Below are 22852 nucleotides of genomic sequence, written 5' to 3' on the forward strand. Positions count from 1 at the left end.
GGCACAGTCAGGGGCCCTCCAACACCTGAGCACACTGGCAACTCCTCTCACCAGTGAATTCCCACCCAAATATACCAGGAACAATGGGCCATAGTCAGCTTCTGTCAACCTCAGATCTTGCTGGCCTCACCTTCTACCTTAAAGCACAATCTGTTTCTTACACTATCATCACCAATGCCTGTGTGTTGTGTGTGTGTGTGTGTGTGAGAGAGAGAGAGAGAGAGAGAGAGAGAGAGAGACATTTGTGGTTGCTTTGCTTACGTGGGTGGCTATGCACCATGTGTGCCTAATGCCCACGGAGATGAGAAGACACTAGAATTAGACAGTTGAGAGATGGCATGTAGGTACTGGGTCCTCAGAAGAGCAGCAAGTGCTCATAAACCACTGAGTCATCTCTTCAGCCCCCTTTCATTGTATTTGTGTTATAATTCATAAAAATTTGACACATCCAATTTTACTGACTTTCTTCTTTGAGACAGGTCCCACTATATACCTGAAATTAGCCTCCAATTCACAATCCCCTTAGCCCCAGCCTCACAAGCAGCTGAGATTGCAGGCCTGCATAACAGTTAACTGCCCCATATAACAGCGACATCATTCTCCCGTTGACTCTGGAAAACCCGAAGGGCTTAGGCTCAGTGAGATTCTCAACTTGTGCCAGGCCCAGGGCTACACATATGAGGACAGAGCTGGACCCTCCCGACCACCTCCCATCCTATTTCGTACACCAACTGTTCTACTCACATGAGCCCGCCTCATGCCTTCCGACTCAGCTGAGTTCTTCACGGCTTTGGCAATGCAGATGGGTGTATAAGGCATACAGCAGCGATGATCCTGGGGCAAGGCACAGGAAGATGAGAAACATCCTGCTGAATGGCTTGAAAAACACACACTCTGGGGCATTATTTGAAGAGTTCCCAGGAAGGACCCAAGAGCTGTCCCCTGGAGCCTGGAGTTCTGTCATTTCGGATGATGCCCAGAGCATGTTCAACATAGCTTGAGCTCACCCAAAATAAGATAAATACGTCAAATGAGGCATCCTCCTCTAGGCCTCGCTCTTTGACGCTGCCCGTCTGTCACAGCAGAGGATTGCTTTCCAATCCTTGCAGCTCTGGCTGGGGTTCACTACCCTTTAGAGTTAACCAAAACAACTTTCTTGCTGCAAAAAGGAACCTCATCTCCATGAGAGGGGGCAGGTGACCTGCGAAAGGACTCCTGCTGTCTCCCCACTTCTCCCTGTGAGCACCTTCAGCTGCTGCCTCATCTTAGAGACTGAAGGGCTGTCCGACTGCAGTCAGAGCCCAGCCCTGGGTGACTGGGAAAGGGTTCCACACACCTGACGCTTCTCCAACTGTGCACATTTTCTCTGCTCCCCCCACCACGCTCCTCATACACACCCCTCACATAACAAGAGAAAATAGGAGTGCTCCGAGTAGCTGAGCTGTGGGGCAGAGACAGTGTCTCTGTGGCAGGGTTGCTGATGAGCCAGGTCTGGGCTCCTGCCTAGAGAGTCCACTGCTGAGCTTGACAAAGACCACTTGCCAACCCAGGGTCTGGGGCTTGACAGCAGAAAACCCCTCTGAAGGGGTCTGGGCTCCAGTCCTGCCATAGCTTCTAACTGAAGTTCAACAACTGGCGTTGGTTGCTTACCCTGGCCCAGCGAGGACTCTTGAAGGGCAAGGCTGTCACTACCATGTGATCTTAAGACAAATCCTCCACTCCCTGGCTTCTCTGGGCCTCAAATCTCCACCTCTCAAATGTAAAGAAAGAGATCAGGTGCGTGCTGGAAAATGTATCCCAAAATGCAGGTTCCTGTGTGCCTTCACCCCGGCTGCTTAGCCCCTGCATGAACCTTACTCCTTCTGCACTTTATCTGAAAGAACTTTCACAGCAGCACTGTCTCAGACACTACTGAAAGCTTTTTTCTCAGTCACACTAAATGCTGTTAAAACATATATTTAATAAGGCAAAGTACTGCTGTGCGCTGCCTAAGATCATCCTTCACACCCCACCCTGAAGACAGGGACCTGACGAGGTTAAAGAGCCTGAGATATTCCACTCTAGGCTCCTCCTCTGGGCTCGTTCAGAGACCACAGCTCGGAGCTATGCCTGTATGACGTCAGCTCTGCATGATGTCAGAACCACCAGGGCGCAGGCACGTTCACAGAACTGAGTGAGGCCGCTCACCTTGGGGATAGCCTCGCTCACAGCATAGCTGGCTTTGTCACTGACCCACACCTTCTCCCTCGGGGAGAGGTCAGCACACAGGGTCTTGAGCTCGCTCAGGATGGACTCATATGGAAGCACCTGGATTTTATACTCTGCCTCCAGGCCCAAGTCTAGGAGCAGGTGCTGCTTCACACTAGGCGCGTCGATGCGGTCCCCGTCGATGAAGAGCCTGCAGGGGCCAGGGTGGACCACGGAAAAGGAGGGCCCATGCGTGAGAACACACACCGGGCTCACATCTTCTGGCTCTCAAAACCAAGCAGCTCTTTCTCTTTCTCCACTGCCTGCCCAAACCCCGCCCTCCCAACTGCATTTGCTGACCCTGTAAATGCTGTCACCATCCATTCAATTCTCTAGGCCAGAAACTGGCACATTGTCTCTGATGTCCCCTCTCCCCACCCCCACCCCCACTTAACAGTCTGAGACCTGCAGTCCCATCTCCATCACATCTGCCCAGCTGTCTGGGCTTGCCCATCACCACCCAGACACCACCTCTTGGCCTCCAAATTCCTTCCTCCTTCTTATTTTCAGTCACCACCTTTTTTATGATTTAGTTTAATGACTGTGTGGCCCCTTCTGAACAGGTCAATGAGTAACTTCCCATTGTCCTAGTTTGCCCTGTGCGCCTTTCATTCTGCTTCCCGCTCACCCTCGGGCCCCACGCACTGCACATTTCCCACGGCCTCTGAACATGCCACTCCCTCTGTGTGCACGGCCTTGTCCGCCCCTCCTTGTCCCACCCCCACTCACCGTCCTTCATTTTTATTCAATTTGATTTTCTCCAACTATCTCGGCTTCCAAGTCTAAGCTAGCTCTTCCTGTGCACATATATCCACGCCTAATGGGCTTCTGTGCCTACTCAGATGCCTGAATCCTTCAGAGAAAGGAGCGCTCAGCTTCTCAACTCCAGCCCAGGACCCTGTCATTCACACTAGCACTAATACCCACCTCTAACACAGTCTGCACTTAACAAATGGGACATGAAACATGAGCAAAGTACAATGAAAAATATGTGTAAAAATGGTATCATGATACCCACTATTTTAGATGTTAAGTAAAAAAGAAAGTAAGTATGGTTCTGTTGCTGCTGCTGACTGGTTAACTGGTTCATTAGATTTTTGGTTTGGTTTGGTTTGGTTTGGTTTGGTTTGGTTTGGTTTGGTTTTGGGGGGGTGGGAGTTGGGTTGGGTTGGTTTTGGGGGGGAGTATTTTGTTTTCTTTTGTTTTTTGAGGTAGGGTCTCCCTTTGTAACATTGTCTGTCCTGGAACTATATAGACCATGTTGACCTCAAATTCACAGAGATCTGAGTGCCTCCCAAGAACTGGACTAAAAGATGTGTGCCAGCTTGTCTGGCCCCTGTCCTAATTAGTTTTAACTGTCAACTTGACGCAGACTCCCACCATCTGAGAAGTGCATCTGAGCTGAGGGACTATGCAAAAAGATTGGCCAGCGGGCAAGTCCCTTAGGGGGTTGTGTTGGTTTTCAGTTGATACAGGAGAGCCCAGCCCACTGCAGGTGGCCCTATTCCCTAGGCAGGTGGTCCTGTGCTGCATAAGAAAGCCAGGGAAGCAAGAGCCTGCCTCCAGCTCCTGTCTGAGTTCCCACCTGGTTCCCCTCGCAATGGACTGAGGCTAGGAAGGGTAAGTCAGTGTGTCACTTCTTCCTCTTAGTTTCTTTTAGTTGGAGTGTTTTATTTATCACAAGAGAAAAAACTGGAACCTCATGCAATAGAAAAACAATGACAGGAAGCCTGTAAGCAATGCTCTGAAGTGATAAAATTGACAAATCAACAGAGCAAAGTGCAGGGGTTTCCCCTCTCACTGCTGACCTTTAAGATGACAGGGCCAGAACCACACATTGGAGCCTATACACTGCCTCTGCACTGCCTTCTAGAGAACCGGAAAGCAAATGCGTGGCCTGGGCATGATCTCACAGCAGGAACCTCATGAAGAACCTCATCCCAGCTTTGTTCTGAAGGTCTCATCTACTTATTTCTATCATGTTACTATAAATACTTTTGAAGATTTCAAGACATTGAGAGGTTTAGAGGGGGTGCAGGATAAAAATAAACACCTGTTAAGGCAGACAAGGACAAAGGGACAAAGGAGGAAGTTCCGGAGAGAGGAAGCACACACCATTACAGTAGAGTGAGGACTAAAAAGGGGGGCTTGGGGCCCTTGGAGCTGAGCAGAGAGGGCGTGTAAATTGGAGGGAACACTTACATGATCGTCTCTAGTCCTATGACTGCATAGGAGAAAAACACCGGATTGTGCTCCACATCTGACCCTCGGAGATTGAACAGCCCTAAAAAGGAAAGCATTCTCTTAAAAATGGTTTCTGTCAGCTATCTGGCTCCCAAATCAAGCTTAAAAGGTAGCTTTTGGGGGAGGGAAGAGCTTCTGCTTAGAACTAAGGTCCTATTCATGAAGATAACAGAGAACTCCCACACCGATGTAGCCCATGGCAGTTCAGTGTCCAAGTGGGTTACATAGTAATGGGAAGAGGGACTGCCTCTGACTTGAACTGATTGGCCTGCTCTTTGATCACCACCCCAAGTGGGGAGTAGCCATACCAGGCCACAGAGGAAGACAATGCAGCCAGTCCTGGTGAGACCTGATAGACTAGGATCAGAAGGAAGGGGAGGAAGACCTCCCCTATCAGTGGACTTGGGGGGGGGGCATGGGGTGAGGGGGGGAGGGTAGGATTGGGAGAGGAGGAGGGAGCCACAGGGGTGATACAAAGTGAATAAACTGTAATTAATAAAAGAATAAAAATTTAAAAAAAAGAACTAAGGTCCTATCAAAGGATTCCCCATGTCTCAGGAAAGGTGAGGGACCTTCCTAGGGTTACACGACTGAGCTGCAACTGCTGGTGTCCACCACCTGATGGCACCAGAACTGTTTCCCAGTTGGCCAGGAAGCAAGCCGAGGAGGCCCCCAAAGAGCTGAAATAGCTATCCTAGTTGTGGGGACCTTCAAAGCTCAGCTCTGCTGCATACAAACCCCTAGCACCTCCTAGTATAAGGAGGATAGAAGCATTCTCTCTATTCCAAGGCAAATCACCTAGGACAGAAAAACTGAACTGGGGGGAGGAGCATAAGGACCCTGCTCAGCCCAGTGGACATAGAGCTTCTCATCAGAGGCAGAAAAAAAGCAGCAAGTCACAAGCCTGTGGCTCAGCACACTGGGCTGTTACAGGCTGCATGGAGGATCTGCCTCAAGCAAGGGCCAGAGTCTGATAAGGTCACCGAACATCTGAGAAGCATGATGGATAAGCACACAGTACAGCTATGGTCCTGGCTGCCAGCTCTAAAGCTTGCTCTCAGAAAAATAAGAGAGCAAAATGGCCAAGTAAAAAAAGTCACTGCCCCTATTTTAAAATAATCGTTCCTCAAAGCAAAGTAGAAAGGTTTAACCTCTCATTCCAACTCCTTTTTATTCTTTATTTTTTGGAGACAAGGTCTTATTGTATAGCCCTAGACGGTCTGGAACTTGCTATGTAAGCCACACTGGCCTCAAACTCAAATGGAGATTCACCTGCCTCTGCCTCCCAAGTGCTGGGTTAAAGGCATGTACCCTCAGATCAGGCTTACCACCTCCTTTCAAAATGAAGGTACTTGAAAGCTGGTGAGGCATGACAGGATGGCTGGATCAAAAGTCCTACCACACACACACACACACACACACAAACTCACAAGACTAACCCCAAAGTCAAGCAGAAATAGGAAGAGAAAAATGATCAGAAACTAAATCGTGTATGAGCCACGATTTTGATGGAAGGATCTTATCAACTATGGATAAACTGGAAGTAGCCCAAAGGCCATCCATGTGGAAACTGTTAGGCAAACTGAAGGATAACCATTAGACAGAATTTTTAATGCTAAGTTATGTTTATATTTGCTCCCAGAACACTGACAGGTTTAGAAAACCAGGCGGATGACAGATACACAGAAATGTCAACAATGCTTGTTGCTAGGTAACAGGATTGTGGTTGATCTTGGGTTTTGGTTTGTTGTTTTTGCTGTTGTTTTCTACTCCCTCTGCACTTCACAGGTTTTCCAAAATGGGAACATGTTGTCTTATATTCAAAGGGAGAAGCCACTTGTGTGTGTGTGTTTTTCCTCTGCTTGCTGGGGTTAATTAGAGACAGCAGTCACTGAGGTCTGTCAAAGTCTGGAAGACTGAAGAGGCAGGACATTACGGAATGGGCTTTCTTCTTCCAGCAGGGAGGTAAAATGCAGAAGTAACTTCCCTAAATCAAATCCAGTCAGAACAAGACAGGAGGGAACACTTTGTAAGATTCATTCAGATTCTGGAAGATGACAGAAGACTGAACAACCGCATAGGGCATAAGTAGGGGGAGATCAAAGGTTAAAGAAAAGGGCCTAAAGAAGTTTCAGTTCTTACGTTTCCTGAGATAAAAACTGTACCAGAATGTTCTCTCTGTGAAGATCTTAGAAAACTATGTAAGCATAAAGAAAGCGACACAGGAAACATTTAGGAGAAATATTCTTCCTCAGATAAGTCACAATTTTAAGAGATGGGCCAAAGGTAGGCATCACACATGGACTCACAATGAGCCCCTCGCTGTATAATCATCCCCTACCCAACTCATGGTCATGTTTTCTCCTTTGTGCTAACTGGCATTTGCTCTCTTATTTGGAGACACTGTCTGTTACAAATTCCCTCACCATTCAGAAAGCTGAATGGCTGGAACACGCAGATTCGCAGAGGCCCAAGGAGGAGATCAGGTAATGCCTGCACAGTGAACCCAGAGTACTCACATGCAATTTCATCAAGGGCAGTGACCACAAACCATACGATGCTCCTCTCTGCCATTTTCATCCGAAGGTCTGCAACCTTCTCCTTCCAGGAGATGCCTGCAAGAAACAACAGGCTTCTGACTTCAGCTGTGATCCTGTGAAGTCGGAAGCCAAGCGAAAAGGCCAAACGCTCTTTCACAGAAGCAGCTCTCACAGCAAGCGTGCAGCCTGCACAGGCAGGCAGCTGAGTCAAGCCTACAGAAGAGGCTCTGCAAAGTCACTTGACTGTCATGAGTCCCGACTGCCTCACCAGTAAAATGTCTATCCACAAATGCCTACGAAGCAGCTAGGCTTGCCAGGGGTCCAGCTGCTCAGCACAGTTATGGCTCTGAACAGACCCAGTCCTTCCCTCTTTGGACACACAATCTACAAAACAACGCACACGATTAGATCTGCAATTAAGTGCATTATTCTATAAAGGTTGGTGTGATTCAGGAAACTGAATGAGCTATATGAATGGGCTCTCAAACAGAAGACCTCACCCATGAAACTCACTTTATAGTTCCTGGCCCCCAAGACTTAGGCTAAGACCCAAGAGTCCCCTGCAGCCTGACTCACTGGGAGCATCACTGCAAACTCACATCTGGTCTGCTAGGCACAGCCACGGCCTCCCTGCTGCTCCCCAGAATGCAATATGGCACCAAAGAAAGTCACCTCACCACAGTACATCTGTAACTTAGGTGATCACTAGCTACCTATGACCAGGATAGACACACCTGAATGTTGTATGTAGCTCATTGTCCTGCCCATTGCAAGCATGCAACTGCTTGCAAAACAGAAACTTTGGCAGCAATATCTGAGATCTCTTCTACAGCAACAGGTCAGAGGCTCTGTTTCAGTTAAAGAACAATTTCAACCATGCTGATGGAAAATACTAAGCTGACCCTTAGCCACTGGCTGTACCATCCTCCCCAAGCAACCACACCATCCAGTGAGGGTGTCACACAGGAGAGCAAGCCTGGGGCTGCCCACAACCACAGACTGCTCTGAAGATCAGCCTGGGAACGCTGCTTAAAACTTGGCCGGGTGTCTGAGCTGTGATACTTGCTTCCCAGGACCCCTCTGGCAATCTGCCTACATTCCAGACATCCCCCATCTACCTCCCTGTCTCTACAGCAAGGCTCCCTCCCTGGCAGCCCCACCTCCAGTCTCCTCCCTCTACCCTTCACTGTCTTCATCAATCCACACTTCCTTCTCTCACGAAAGGTTTAACACATGCAGCTCACCCACTCTCACAGGCCACGGAAACAACCACATCTAAACTTTCACAGTGTAAGGTACAAGAGAGTGAGGCCTGGAAGGCAACCCTACAAGTACCAGCATAGAGGAAACAAAACTAGGGTCACAAGATGCTGCACCCACCACCAGACCCAGAAGAGTAGCAGTTGGCAGCCAGGGAAAAGCTTCAGTCTTCCCCACCAGCACCCACAATGCCACCAGAATTGCTCTGCAACAACAGACTAAGCCTAAGTAAGTGGCGAGCAGGTGGCAAAAGTGTAAGGCAGCAAAGTCCTGCTCTGTCAAATGCCCCTCTACACCAGGTAAGGCACAGAGGCATCAGAGGCCTGTGCTGGAGACAAAGCTACACACAGTGTGACCTACCAACTCCATAACAGGGTCTTTAATATGAACTTTGACATGATGGGTTGGCAAAGCAGAAGTCTAGGGTCACCACTATGGCTCTGACCTGTATAATCCAGGCCCAGTGTGAGAAGGGGCTTGCAGGGACGCTCTGGCCGGTCCGTCCAGATTTTGTCCACGAGGTTCTCCTTCACAGGCACGAGGTGGTGACCAGCACTTCGAAGTACCTTGGCCATCTTCTTCCAGTAATCTGAAGAAAACCATGTGATCAGCCATGAAACGAACTCTCATTTCATTTAAGACAAATAGCAGGACCTGGGCCAGGCCCTTCTAAAAGGCATTCCTCAGTGCCAGGCATGCAGAATAAAGAACTTCACCACATGGCCTTCCCTGCCTCTGTCCCAGAAATGTCTTCCTTAGCTGAGCCTCTATCAAGACACCAAGTCATACTGAGCCCCAAATGCCCCAGATCCCCATAGTAAACAAGGAGGATACAGAGGTGTCTAGAAGGCCAGAAAGGACTGAGTCACTCACCTGTGGGAATGATGAGAGGGTCCACACCAACCCTGGATCCTTCCGGAAGCACACTCACCAGCCAGTCCTCCTGAGTTGGTGTGTCCTTCAGACCTAGGAAGACAGGACTGCTAAGTACAAGGCCAAGACCACAGAGCAAAGCCCCTGCTCACTGTCAGTCTCTGACCAGAGGACTGAGCCTAGGTCTTGGCCACAAAAACAGTCTTTTTGGGGATTCCAAGTGATGTACACAGGAGCCTACCGTAACCCTGGAACTCCAGCCAAAACAGAGGACAGCCTCTTGCTTCCACAAGACTGAAAAGGCACTAAACAACCTCCAAAATGAACTAGAACCATGTCTATAGGTCAGTTTTTCTTTAATCAAGCCAGTATTTTGGGGATATAGTTTTTAAACCAATGAGATTCTTGCTGAACAGTTAACAACAGCCTGGCACATGTGTGCCTATTCAGAATAAAAACTCATGCATTCATGTTTTCTCTGCTGACTTCTGACAGACAGGAAGCTCAAAGGTTTATAAGCTCAAGACTCCTGGTCCTTAAAAACTACAGGCTGGCATGAAGCTTTATTTTGCTATTCAATTATTTCCACTTTTTTTTTTTTTAACAAACCACTAAATAAGCCACTTTCTTAACAAAAGTTTTTCTTGGAACTCCTGGTGTAACTTCTGTAGGATGAAGTCATATCACTTCCTAGCAAACAGACCTTTGGCAAAACCCCAGGACTGAGTCACTCATGGGCAGTGAGAAGTCCGCAGAACCTCCCTAGAGCAGCACACCTGAGAGAATGCAGACAGCACATGGGAGAAGCACTCAGAAGGGAGAAGGATCCACACCACCCATCGCACTGACATTCCTGCTTTAACAGGAGACAGGACTCATGGTTTATTGCTCTGACCCTATAGTGCTATCAGACCTGACAGCTTTAGCTTGTGGACCCCAAAGTCCATTTCTCTCAGCAATATAAACCTGGGATTTTTTGAACCTTGGAACCTCTAAAAGTGAGTGTGCAATGGTGTGTACACAGAAGCACACCACTTTTTTGTTTTTCTGTGGCTTTTCAAAGGATCCAAGATGTCAGGAAAAGCATTAAGATCCTAGATCCCTGAAGCATTCCACCACCCCTGCCCAGAGCAGGCCAATGACAGTGGCTGGTCTATGCTTCTACCCACCCATCTTCATGAGGGTCCAGTTGTTATCCATCTGCTTGGCAGCTTGGAGAAAGTAGCGCCCATCAGTCCACATGGCTGCATGCTCTTCTGTGATGATGGCTGTGCCTAGAGCAAAGCAGCAAGAAAAGGTTTCTGACTACCACTGAGAATCTGTATAAGAAATGGTGATAGGCAGGCCAGGGCAGTGAGGAGCACATGCTCCCAGTAGTCTTAGACTTCAAGGAAACCTTTAGGAAACGATGTCACAGCGGCTGCAAGTCAGACTGTAGGAAGCAGTCTTGAAGCCCAGACTACCGGGATGCTGGTCTCTGCATACATGTAGCCTCAGTTAGGGACAGAACCAAGGACCATATGGCCAAATCTCATAACCAGAAAGACAGGGTGGGGAAGGTTCTTCTGCTCCAATAGACACCCTCAAAGAGCTGCTCCTCCTCCCCCAGAAGCAGGCAACCCAGACCATCGTGATTCAGCAGGCACCAGCAGGAGTCTGTGCCTCCCACCTCTATTCACCCTTAGTTCCAAGCTCTGGCAGACCTTGGGGCTCTCAGCAGAGGTGGTGGCCAAAACCAACCCAAATGTGCCAACCAACACAAGCACTTAAGCCAAAGGAAGCAGAGGTGAACCACAAGTAAAGAGGGACTCCTACATCATCGAGTTTGTTCAAGGAATGGTGACCCAAAGGGGAAACCACCCAAAAAGTCAAGGGTGTAACAGTTTTGGAAAACGTAGGGCATAACACCAAAAGCCCAACATCATCCGTTATTATCTGACACCGCTGAAAATGAAGAACCGAAAAGTCAAGTCCTCAGAAAACTAAAATAGGAAAACAGATAAGCTATTAAAAGCCCATTTCACGTTTGGAGCACTAGCCAGGAAGCCAGGCTCAGTTTCAATAACACTACTTCCTGTGTGTATGCCATAAGCAATGCAAAGCTCAAGACTGTTCTTTATAATTCAAGGTTGTTCTGCTTTGTCTAAAACAGCAAAAACATGGAAAAGAACAGAGTCACTAAAAGGTGCCATTGATGAGCCGGGAAATGAGATCCCACACCACCCTTCATAGGCTCAGCTGGGGTATGTCCACTTTGCATTTACTTTTAGTTCTATAGCATAGGCTGAAACACAATTCAGTTATCTTGGGAGGGGAACAAAGACAACGACAAACTGAAAACAGACAATTTAGTGACTCACCTGCAGAGCCATCGAACCCAGAGACAAAAGCCCTCCGACAGTCACAGGGTGCAATGTACTCACTCTGGAAAACAAAGATGAGAGAGTTGGACCGTAACTATTCACACCCTGTGCTGAAGCCTACGCGCATTACAACGGCTGGAGGGTTCCGGTACCTTCACTGGTCAAGCCAAAGGAACAGGTAGAAAAGAAACCAACTTTTTTTTTTAATAGCCAAATACAGTGGCATTCATCTGTAATGCCAGCACTGAGGCAAAAAGATCTCAAGTTTGATGCCAGCCTGGGCTACACAGCAACATCCTGCCTCAAAAAAAGCAAAACAACAACAAAAAGTTAGCACTCACTGTAAACAAGTCTAATTAAAGGCTACGAGCTAACACCCTTTAGCTCCCCAACCCCATTTGGAGAACAAAGCAACCCAGAGAAGCGGCTCAAAACTGCTTCCTCAATAAGATCTTACAAACACTGGTAGCTTTCTCCCTCCCTACTCTGACATTTGGGCATCTGTTATTTTTCTGAAAAGTAGAGCTGCATTTCTGTTTTAAGTGAAATCTCTTTAGACATTGGCTTCTTTCTGAATGTCCTGTCTGAGTCCCCTCCATGGTGGCATCAGTCTCCCACACAGGCTTGTCCCTTCCTGTCAGGCAATTGAAGGAAACGCTTCCTCCAATCCAGGGGGCTCCAGAAAAACCAGGTTCTTCTCCTGAGAATGCCCCTACCTCTGTGTAGGAAAGAAGTTCGCATGTTAGAAGGTGGAAGGGCAGCAGGATGTGAGAAACCACCATAGAGCAGCCAGAGAAGCGGTATTCATGTGCACAAACAGCAGAGGCAGGATTCAAACCTGAGCAGTCAGCCCCAGACCCTCAAGTCTGACGCCTATGCCAGGCTGCCTTCTAGCACATTAGGTACCTCTCATCCCCGGGACTCTAGAAACTGAGTGTAAGGGCTAATCCTCTCAACTTGACAGACTCTAGAATCACCTAGGAAACAAACTTCTGGGCAGGTCTGTGGGGATATTAAGATTAGGTTTATTACGGGAGAATGGCCCACCCTAAAGGGATTTTCCAGGTTAGGCTAATTGAGGTAGAAGCCCTCTAACTGTGGGTGGGTGATACCACTCCTTGGGCTGGAGTCTCAGACGGAATGGAAAGGAGATAGTGTTCTGACACCAGCATTCATCTCTCTGCCTCCCAGCTATGGAGACAATACGACCAGCCACTCAAGCTCCAGTGGGGACCCCTTTCCGGCCACGATGGAGTGCACCCTCAAGCCCTCCCTTCCTTACCCAGTTTTTGTCAGATGTGTTTGCAGAAAGACAAGTAACTAACACATTAAGGTTCTAAGGGAAACTGAGGTAACTTGCCCACGGTCAAGCCGACAATGGACCATGATCCAAGGCCAGCTCTGCCTGTGTCCAGAATTGAGTGTCCTTCCACTGCCACTCTCAGTAGGTTTTTCTTCCCCAAGCTGAAGGACCAGCATAAAGAATGTTAGGCATGGTAGCATACACTTGCAATGTCAGAACTGAAGAGGCTGCGGCAGAAGAATCATGAGTCAAGAAACAGCGAGGTCCACATGGCAAGACCCTAGAGGGAGGGAAGGAACCTGTTCCCAGAGCCCAGGGCATTTGGAAGCAGTCAGTGAGGGACAAAGTACCCAATGTTCCATTCCTGCTGTGACGGAGACCTACACCTCACCAAAACCCTGGGGACAGTAGGAAAGTGCTCAAAGTACCTGCTGGGAGAAGAGAAGCAAGAGGACCTGCAGACCACACCGGGGCCTAACCCCAGTTCCTCATCTCTAAAGTGTGTCATTCCCACAAAGAGCACATAAGACATACAGACAATTCATTAGACCTACAGAGACAAGAAGAAATGGCCACCAGAACGCTTGTTTGTTAACCCAGTGACTGCTCCATACAAAACTTTCAAAAGAAAGACAGGGGTGCATCAGTCTAGAGGCACAGGCCTATATCAGATGCTCAGGAGGTCAAGGCAGGAAGATCTTAAGTTCAAGCCCTGCCTTGAACAAGTTCAAATACAGCCGGGGCATCTTAATAAAAATTTTTAATTAAAAATCAAAAAAAGCCTCAAAAGTTTCAAAAAAAAACGTTAAGGAGAAAGAGATGCTGGAGAGAAGCAACATCTGTCTCCTGGAACTACTGGGAAGTACAGATAACCTGTTAACCTCGGCAGAAGCCTGGAAGAAGAACTATACATGAAAGCGATCTTAAACCCATCTTCCTAAGGAAAGCATCTGAGGGATTAGGGCAACAAAGGCAACAGATCCTCTCAGCAAGGATGCTCTCCACTGACAACATGGCTCCCTGGATGTGGCCCTCCTACCTGTGACGTGGCAATGATGCCCTGACAAGACAATGCTAATGACAAAGAGGTCTCCACTGTGACCCCATTACACTGTGGGCGAGCTTGGACGTGGGGATGAAGAACAGGAGACCACAGGATTCATGCAGTCCCCACCAGAAAGGCAGGGGACAGATTTCTGCAGCAGATGATCATGTCTAGCCTGGGACCCAGACAAGGCCGGGGGCAAGAACCAGACATGACCTCAGTGGTCAACAAGCCAGAAAGACACCGCTAGAGGAGCTGACAGCATCATTCCCTCCACACTGAAGGCCAGACAAGCACTGAGTGCTGGCCCATGCTCTTCCCCAGCCATGAAGCTGGCAAAGCCCAGGGACAGTCTTCCCAGAGCCTGAGGAAAACGCACAAAAACGCAGACACAGCTGCTGGCTTTTCCTCCAAAATTTCCCATTCTCTGCATTTCTCATAAGAGGATTCAGGCCAAGCCTCATTATTTCCACCTGCCCACAGCCCTGAAATCCACACTGCATACACACTGAGAATTTCAAACACACATATATTCTTAACATCAACATCTTATTACCATGTTCCTTCAAACCCTCTCAGAGGCCCAAACACCACCCTGAAAGGCTTGCCTGTCATGTTTAAGATCAAATGCAAATCTTGGCCCAGTCCCCTAGTTACTACCTCATCAGGCCCTGTTGTTCTCTGAAATCCCCCAACCCCAAATCCCACCAGCGCCTTCTCATGAGGACATTTCAGGCTGAATGTCATCTCCACAGAGAGCTGCCTCAGCTACCGAAACAGCACAGGCACCAGCCACTCTGGGCGCTCTGTACAGAAGCAGCTTTTTTCTTAGGGAACACTTCACACTTTTCCTGCATTGGCCCTTCACGCCTCCCCCAGAGCAGCCCGTGAGGTCAGAGTGGCCACAACTGTCCCTGTGCACAGAGCAGATGCCATGCCATAGGTCCTCAAGCAACATGTGCCAAATAACTGGAAGACCTCTCCCTGGACCCAGGGAACCTTATCCATCTGTATAAAAATGAAAGACCACCAGCCAGGAAACAAAGGTCACCAGAGCAGCCAAAAGCCAGGGTCCTCCCTGCTGGCCCCTACAGACCTGGGGACCTCTTGAGCTGTGGAGGGGATACTTCTGCTGCTTGACCTGTGACAGCATGACAGGAAACAACAAAGGGCCTGAAGAGATCATCTGAAGTTGAGGCTACAAACCCAACCACCTGGCAGCAAGGCAGGAGGCCTTGGGGCATCCTCTGCAGACAGCAGCTGTTCCTCACTCCCACAGCCTTCGGTACTCGAGCAGAGCATGCATGTGCTCTGCTTCCGAGGAGCCACTCAATTTTTAACTGTTGGCATCTAGCTCAGACAATGTAAATAAAGCACATCTAGGAACTACAGAAAGAACCTTCGTCATCTCTCAAACCCCAGCTCCAACACCCCTCTAACACCCCACTTCCCAGCTTTCAGAGGTCTCCCACATCTGTCAGGCTCTAATCCCTTTCGTTGCCAACAGCTATATTAATTTCTTCCAATGCTAATACCACAGCAGGTCTAGAAGTAACCATCTCCCCAGCTACGGGTGGAAAAACAAAACTGAAGCTCACAGAAGTCAATTACTTCCTTCCACCCACGGTACCACCACAACAAACAGTAGAGGAGAAATTTGAACTCAGGCCTCACTTTTAAAAGCCCTCATCCTTGCTATGCTGCCAAGCAACTTCCCATCTTGAACTGTGTATAATACTTACAGTACAAACGGATTCTAAATTGAGAAGGAACAAGGAATACAAAGTATGCTCCAGAGTCCTCAACCTTCAATAACCACACAACTGACAGTCCAAGCCTATGACCAAGCCTGGCACTCAACTTACTAGCTGGATAAACCTTGGGCTCAACTCGCTCACCTGTGATATGGGGAGAAGATGATGCCCACACTAAAGGCTGGGAATGAGGGGGTGCTCAGCACTAACAAGGAACAGCACTAGCTCCTCTGCATTGGGCAGTGAGCCAGACTCAGGGAACCTAAGCAGATTTCTCAGAGGAGGCAATCTGGCCAGCCACAGGAGATAGGCATCCCAAGAAACATGAGCTAAGCCACCTAAGGTATGCCAAATATGTGGTATGAAGCTTGCTCTAGATTCAAGGTTGCTCAGATCTGCCTTTTACCCCATCAGGCCACACTCAGAGGTTTAACCTGTGCCACCATGGACAGAGGAGCAGAGGGAGGACAATCCGGAGAAAGGGGAAGGCCAGAAGCAAGAGACAGAAGGTCTAGGCTGCCAGCCAACTGGCCTGACAACAGAGGCTGCAGCAGAGAATTCTGGGAACAGTCTAAAGAAACAGTCAGAGGCCCAAACACCACCCTGAAAGGCTTGCATTCTATCCTGTAAGCCCCAGAGAAACACTAAGGTTGAGGATAGGGTGGTAGCTAGTGCTGGGATTTAAGATCTGTCACATGGTCACATGGAACAGGGCAAGGACAATTAACGCTGAGACAAGTAAGACTAAAGTTACTAGAGGCCACGCTGGGGGCATCTCTGCCCCCTCCCTGACTCTCTACTCCCATAATCCAAGTATCTGGAACATGCTTCATACACATTAAGTTCTCAAAAAAACTGAAAGTGAATGGCTGGACGTCTGTACACAGAAAATACCACATGCAGACCGCGCACAGACACATAGCTCCTTGCTTATCCCCAAACGCTAACATAATCGATGCCCAGGCTTTGGCACTTCTCTCCTAAAGGGAAGGGAGTCCACATCTGTGAGGAAAGTGCATGGCGACCCAAAGGCAACCGCTCCTGCCATAGTGTAGATGGGTTACAGCACAGTGGCTCCCCAGCCAGGACTCCACTTCCCAGGCAGCACGGCTGCTGGGTAAGTCACGAAAGGGGAAGGAACGGCTGGGTCAAGAGTTCAAAGTATGTTCTCTCCATACTCTTTCTCCCTCTGCTAGCTAGAAAAAGAGTCCGGGTCAAGCCCCTCACCCACCAAGAACTCCGTACTACAGGAGGACGACTTAAGACCTCAGAGCACCAGGCCCCTGAGGCTTTACAATGCATTAACACCACATCACCCTCTGATGAACCAGAGGGTGAAATCACTACTCTGTCCCAGAATTAATTCAAGAAAAAAAAACAAAACAGGAGGATGACCTCAGGAAACATGGAAAAAATAGAGAGTTCAGGAAAGCCTGATTCATACCTTCCAAAAGGAGAACTACACACAAAGACTCACACTAGCCTAATCACTATGACAAAACATGACCCTTTGACTGACCGAGCCACAGAGCAGAGCTTTGGGCCTTTCAGATGAGAAGGATGAGCCCTGGCCCCATCCAGTGACTGTCCTGGCTTGAAGCTGGTGATGCCCAGGAATCGCACTGTCTGTCAGATTACCACTGTAACAGCTCCCCTGGGCCTTGCTCTGGTATTAAAAAGAACCCCTTAAATCAAGAGAGGCCAGCAGAGGCTGACCACTCAAGTGCCAGGTCCTTGCATAACTGTGCATTTGAGGCTTGTCTGCTTCATCTCCACTGGAGAACAGTGTGTGGGTGTATCCGTATTTTGGAAAGTACACAAAGGACAAAATTCAAGATTCCCCTCCACTTCTCCAATGCCCTCCCTTCTCCACCCCTAGAAGGAATTCCAACAACTTTGAATCAGGCTAAAATGAAACAATTAGGCTCGAGAGACGCAGAGAACAGAGCCTCTCTATTGCTGAGGAGGCTGCTGAACAAGTCACACACAAAGAAACCCTCCCAGTTCTCAAAGTCCTGGCAAGGACCCAGAACCCCACTTAATGGAGTCACCCCACTGTGTGGTGCCTCTCCACGGGGACTGAAGCAGGGAACGTTTCTGCTGGTGCCATCGCAATCACGCACAGACTGCACACTTCGACTGTCTGCAGGGTTCACACATAAAGCATGCCTGCTGTTTCCCCTCCCAATCCTGCAACCACTGCTCAGTGTCAGACCCTCTTTACCAGACTCTGCATTCCCTGGTCTATCCGCAGGGTTCCCACTTCTGTGTCTTCCTGCTCCAATCCATGCTCAATAACACCCCTACTGGTCATGTTACTTTCTTGTTCCAAAATCCTTACTGAGTTCCTGCTAAGAAACCCCCAGCTCAGCCAGACATGGTGGTACACTGCAATCCTAACAGAGGCAGGAGGATCAGGCATCAAGTTATCGTCTACTACAGCACCAAGTTTGGACAATAGTCTCAAAAAACAAAAACTCCTGACTATGGGGGTCAACAGGAACGAATGTCTGATAAACGGCCTTGGCCTAAATGTGCCCATGGTGTGGTTTTTATAAATGTCTGTCTCTCTTCCTCCCACTCCCTCTCACCATTCCCTCTCTATCTCTCTCCATGCATCCAAAATCTAACAGCCCATAGTCCAATTAAATGTACTTCTTCATGGATAGAGAAATTGTGGTACATTTACACAATGGAATACTACTCAGCTATTAAAAACAAGGAAATCATGCAATTTATAGGCAAATGGATGGACTGAGAAAAGATCATCCTGAGTGAGGTAACCTACACTCAGAAAGACAGGCATAGTATGGACTCACTGATAAGTAGATATAATACAGGATAACCATGCTACAATCCACAGACCCAAAACCACTCAGAAAGGGAAACAGAATGGATGTCAAAAGTGGAGGAAGAGAAGGGAGAGGGAGAAGGGAACAAGTTTGGGGATCAGATGTGATGGGGTGGGAGGCAAGAGGGCAGTGAGAAAGAAGGGAAACCAGGGGGGAGGACATCTCTGAGACAAGCTGGACACTTACAACAGAGTAAACTCCTGGAAGGATATGAGGGTGACTCTAGCTGAGACTCCGAGCTTCAGGGGACATGGAGATTGAAAGGGCCACCTCCTAGCCAGGTGGGACTTCCAGTGGAGGGAGAGGGACATCAACCCACCCACAAAACCTTTGACCCAAAATCTACCCTGCCTACAGGGTGTGCAGGGATAAAGATGGAGCAGAGAAAGAGGGAATGGCCAGTCCATGACTGGCCCAACCTGAGACCCACCCCACTGGAGAAAGCCAACCCCTGATGTCCTCAGAGAGGTTCCATCCAGCAGTGGGAAGGAAACAACTGTTGAGACCCACAACCAAACATCAGACAGACCTAGGGGAATCATGGAGGAGTGTGAGGAAGGATAGAAGGTCCTGGAGGGGACAAGACCCACTCAAGAAGACCAACAATGTCAACTAACATAGGCCCATAGGGTTTACAGAGACTAAAGCACCAACCAAAGAGCATGAATGGACTGAATCTAAGCTCACAACACATATGTAACTGATGGGCAGTTTGGTCTTCAGGTGGGTCCCCTAGCAACAAGGGGAGCATGGGTCATATCTGACATGGACTCAGTTGCCCACCTTTGGATCACTTTCCCCTTGCTGGGCTGCCTTGTCTGGCCTCAATAGAAGGTGTACTAAGTCGTGATGTGACTTGATGGGCCAGGGTGGGTTTGTAAAGGGGGAGCTCCCCTTTTCTGAGGAAAAAAGGAGGGAGGAAAGGGGGGAAAGGTGGAAGGGTGGGACTGGAGAAGGGAGGGGGCTGTGATCAAGATGTAAAATGAATAAATGAATAAACTTATTTTTAAAAATGGGCTTCTTCAAGGAAGCCTTCCTTAATCCTGCTGTCTTAAAAGTCTCTCTCACGTAGGAATGCATTTCATACTTATACAAGCTAACACTATGAATGACAGGAGCTCCTAGCCACATAGAACTACTTGAAAAAGTAGCTTATTACTATTAGCTACCTATTAGACTGAAAACTTAAGTACTTAATTCTATTTCACTTTAATCAATGCAATATAATTTTAAAACCAATAGTCAAGATTCTTAGAACAGCCTGGGTGTGTGAGTCTACTGTGTCAACTATGAATCTAATGAAAAGTAAATAAAGACCAAATACTCAAACCCACATATTCAAACTGAGGTGTTTCTAAACATAAAGTACCACATTTAAACATACCTATAAAAAGTACTCTATAGTCCTTACACTGATATGTGAGAATGTAGTGAATAATCCATTAAGTATGCATGTGTACCTTACTATAATGTGACTAAAGATTTAAAGTTACACACTCCTCACAAATTTCTCCTGGATGGTGCTAGCTAAACCCTTCCTACAACATGTGCAACTTTTGTGTTCACATCTCTGATTGTGGCTTGTCTACTTTTTACTCTTAAGGGAACTCTCATTAGCTTCTGTAATGCTGATAATAACAACAATAGAAGCAGCTCAGACAATGAGACCTAAAAGGCAGGCCTGCTGTAAGTACTTGCTGACAGCAGCCCTGTGACTCCCATGTCACTGTCCCCTTAGACCAGGTAAGATGAGACTCAGAGTCTAACAATAACAACTGAGCAACTGGTTAAGTGGGAAATCTGGCATCCAAGCATTTGACCAGCCCCCAGGCCCACATGGGAGCTACCTGTCCCTGCATTTGTCCAGGTCAGCCCCTGAGCAGGCAGGTAGAAACGGCAAAGAACAAAGCTCAGCTTCCCTACAAATCCATCACAGGCAGCTAAGTTACAGCAATGAAAAAGCCAGTTAAGGATGAAAGAACAGCAGCAGAGGGGTGGGAAGATGGAAGGACAGCAAAGCACAGGAGCACACTGGGCGTGGTGCCACAGCCCTGCCATCCCAGCAGTCCAGAGGTTAAGCCAAGAGGACTGAGGATCAAGGACCAGGACTAGCCACACCATTCAGCAGTTAATAGTGATTGCTACTCCTTGCAAAGGAGCTGAGTTCAACTCCCAGAATCCACAATTGGCAGCTCACAACCACAAGCTTGTAACTGGAGCTCCAGGGGATCTCACCTCGGGCCTCTGGCCTCTGTGGGTACCCACATGCTCATACATACATCTCTCTGTCTCTGTCTTTCTCTGTCTCTCTCTCTCTTTCTCTCTCATACACACACATACAAACACATATAATTAAAAATTAATTCAAGGCCAGCCTGGGCTCCATAGTGAGTTCCAGGCCAGCAAAGGCTGTGTAGTGAGACCTGGTCTCAATAAAAATAAATAAATAAATAAATAATTTTTTAAGAAATTTATATATTTTTTTTCTTTGTTTTATATATATATATATATATATATATATATATATTTGTGTACTCTAGACAGCAACTTCTGCAATTAGTGACTAGCACTAAGCAAGCCTGATTTATTGTTTTTAGGATGCTGCTAAATGGTCCATTTTCCTGAGGTTTGAGGCTTAGCCTCCTTACTGAGTAATATCAACAGTGAGACTCCAGGATCATCACTGAAGGGCTGAGTCAACTGCAGCAGCCTGTCCTTGGCCAGCCTTGCTATCATTCCCAGGGGGTATATGGGGCCACACCTAATGGCAAAGTTGAAAGTATGTAAAATTCAATGGGGCACAGAAAAAACAGGTTGTAGTAAAGGGGAAAAAAATTGTCTCATGAACAGAACCAAGATTAAGAACACCAAGATAAACTTGGCTGAGATAAGCTATGAGAATGTTGTCTATCAGTGAACACACAGATAGTACAGAGTATAGCCGAACCCTGGGCTACAGGAACAGAACCCAAGCGCACAGACACACGGCCTGAGCCACGCACTTCGGCTTAACTGGTGAGGCTCAGCTCTTTCTGTACCAGGCTGCCCTTAGAGGTCAAGGTTCACAATAAAGTACAAGTATTAGGAAGAGACGGGTCAGGGGAGGAGAGCAAATGGTAGGAAAAAGAGAGAGGGGGAGGGAAAAGCAAGAGAGAGTTGGGGAAACCCTATCACCCACATCTGTCAGCTTCTGTCATGTGCCTACAGCCTTGAGGACACTGTCAGCAAAGCAATCTAGTCATAAATGGCAAGCATACAGTTCTGGCTACAGGAAGCATCTGAAGTGGTCAGACTCTTAGAACTGGAAATATAATGGTGGGTAATAGAGCAGGGAGGAATGGAAAGGCCCTTTAATAGGCAAAGTTCTTATCTGCTTTGCAAGATGGAAAACGTCTGGAAACCTGCTGTGTAGCGGTGTGTACACATTCTTAAAAACACAGGCCTACACATTCTAAATGATCATGCTGGTGGACTCTGATACTACAGCTCAGTTCACTGTTGAAGTCACAGAATACACGTTTGAACAACTTCTTACAAGACACAAGAACAGCTCAGAACGCACGTGGAGAGTCTTCTACCACAGGAGAGGTCGGATCTAGCATGGTACAGTCACACCTTCGCTAGCCTCCTGCTCTCTCAGGGTCCCAGTCACGTGTCTGTTCCACATGGGGCCTGAGTGTCCACAAGAGAGGAAGAGCAAGGGTCCACAGCAATCATACGCAGACCTGAGACTCTGGACCCGGGATGAACCTCAGTCAGGTGTCTTGATAAAGCAATGAAAGCATAGCACTTGTCCAGATTATACTACCTGCTCTGTAACCTGCCTGTTGGCGGGGGGGGGGGGGAGGGAATGATGTAGATTAAAAGCAGAATCCCTCCTCCCTGGCCCCTCCCCCACTCTTGCCCACAGCCAGCAGCATTCCTCGCCAGCGTAACTCCAGAAGGAAGCATGAGAAGCGGGCACTGACAGCGCAGTGTCTGCCTCGAAAGCAGAGGTTCTCAGCCTTCCTAACGCTGTGACCCTTCATTAGTTCCTCCTGTTGTGCTGACCCCCAGCCATACAATTATTTTCCTTGCTACTTTAAAATTGTAATTTTGCTACTGTTATGAATCATAATGTAAATATCTGTGTTTCCAGATGGTCTTAGGCGACCCCTGAAAAAGGGTCATTCGACCCCCAGGTTGAGAACCACTGGTCTGAACCCTCACAAAGCATTTCTCTTGTCCACTGAGCCTCGGGAGCAATTTCTGCCATGAGCAACTGAGGAACCCTAACACCCAGCCCTATCTCCCACTAATGCTTTTCACCTCCCTGTTACCTGGCCAGGGAAACCGGCCACGCTACTTCTAAGAAGTTTTCTGCTTCTCTGG

General features: G+C 48.0%; 1 protein-coding gene across 3 annotated transcripts in view; it reads right to left on the minus strand.

The window, feature by feature from the left end:
- Xpnpep1 (X-prolyl aminopeptidase 1) overlaps positions 1-22852 on the minus strand; it is a 49120-nt gene that overhangs the window by 11815 nt on the left and 14453 nt on the right. For all 3 annotated transcript variants that reach the window (XM_021653057.2, XM_021653055.2, XM_060390976.1), the window contains 8 exons: positions 11525-11588; positions 10334-10438; positions 9165-9257; positions 8737-8880; positions 7011-7106; positions 4450-4531; positions 2188-2398; positions 745-834 (listed from right to left, as the gene is read on the minus strand). In XM_021653057.2, the coding sequence (XP_021508732.1) occupies positions 745-834; positions 2188-2398; positions 4450-4531; positions 7011-7106; positions 8737-8880; positions 9165-9257; positions 10334-10438; positions 11525-11588 (885 nt within the window). The remainder of the gene's footprint in view (positions 1-744; positions 835-2187; positions 2399-4449; positions 4532-7010; positions 7107-8736; positions 8881-9164; positions 9258-10333; positions 10439-11524; positions 11589-22852) is intronic.

The sequence above is a fragment of the Meriones unguiculatus genome, chromosome 1, assembly GCF_030254825.1.
Source record: "Meriones unguiculatus strain TT.TT164.6M chromosome 1, Bangor_MerUng_6.1, whole genome shotgun sequence".
Classification (NCBI taxonomy): Eukaryota; Metazoa; Chordata; class Mammalia; order Rodentia; family Muridae; genus Meriones; species Meriones unguiculatus.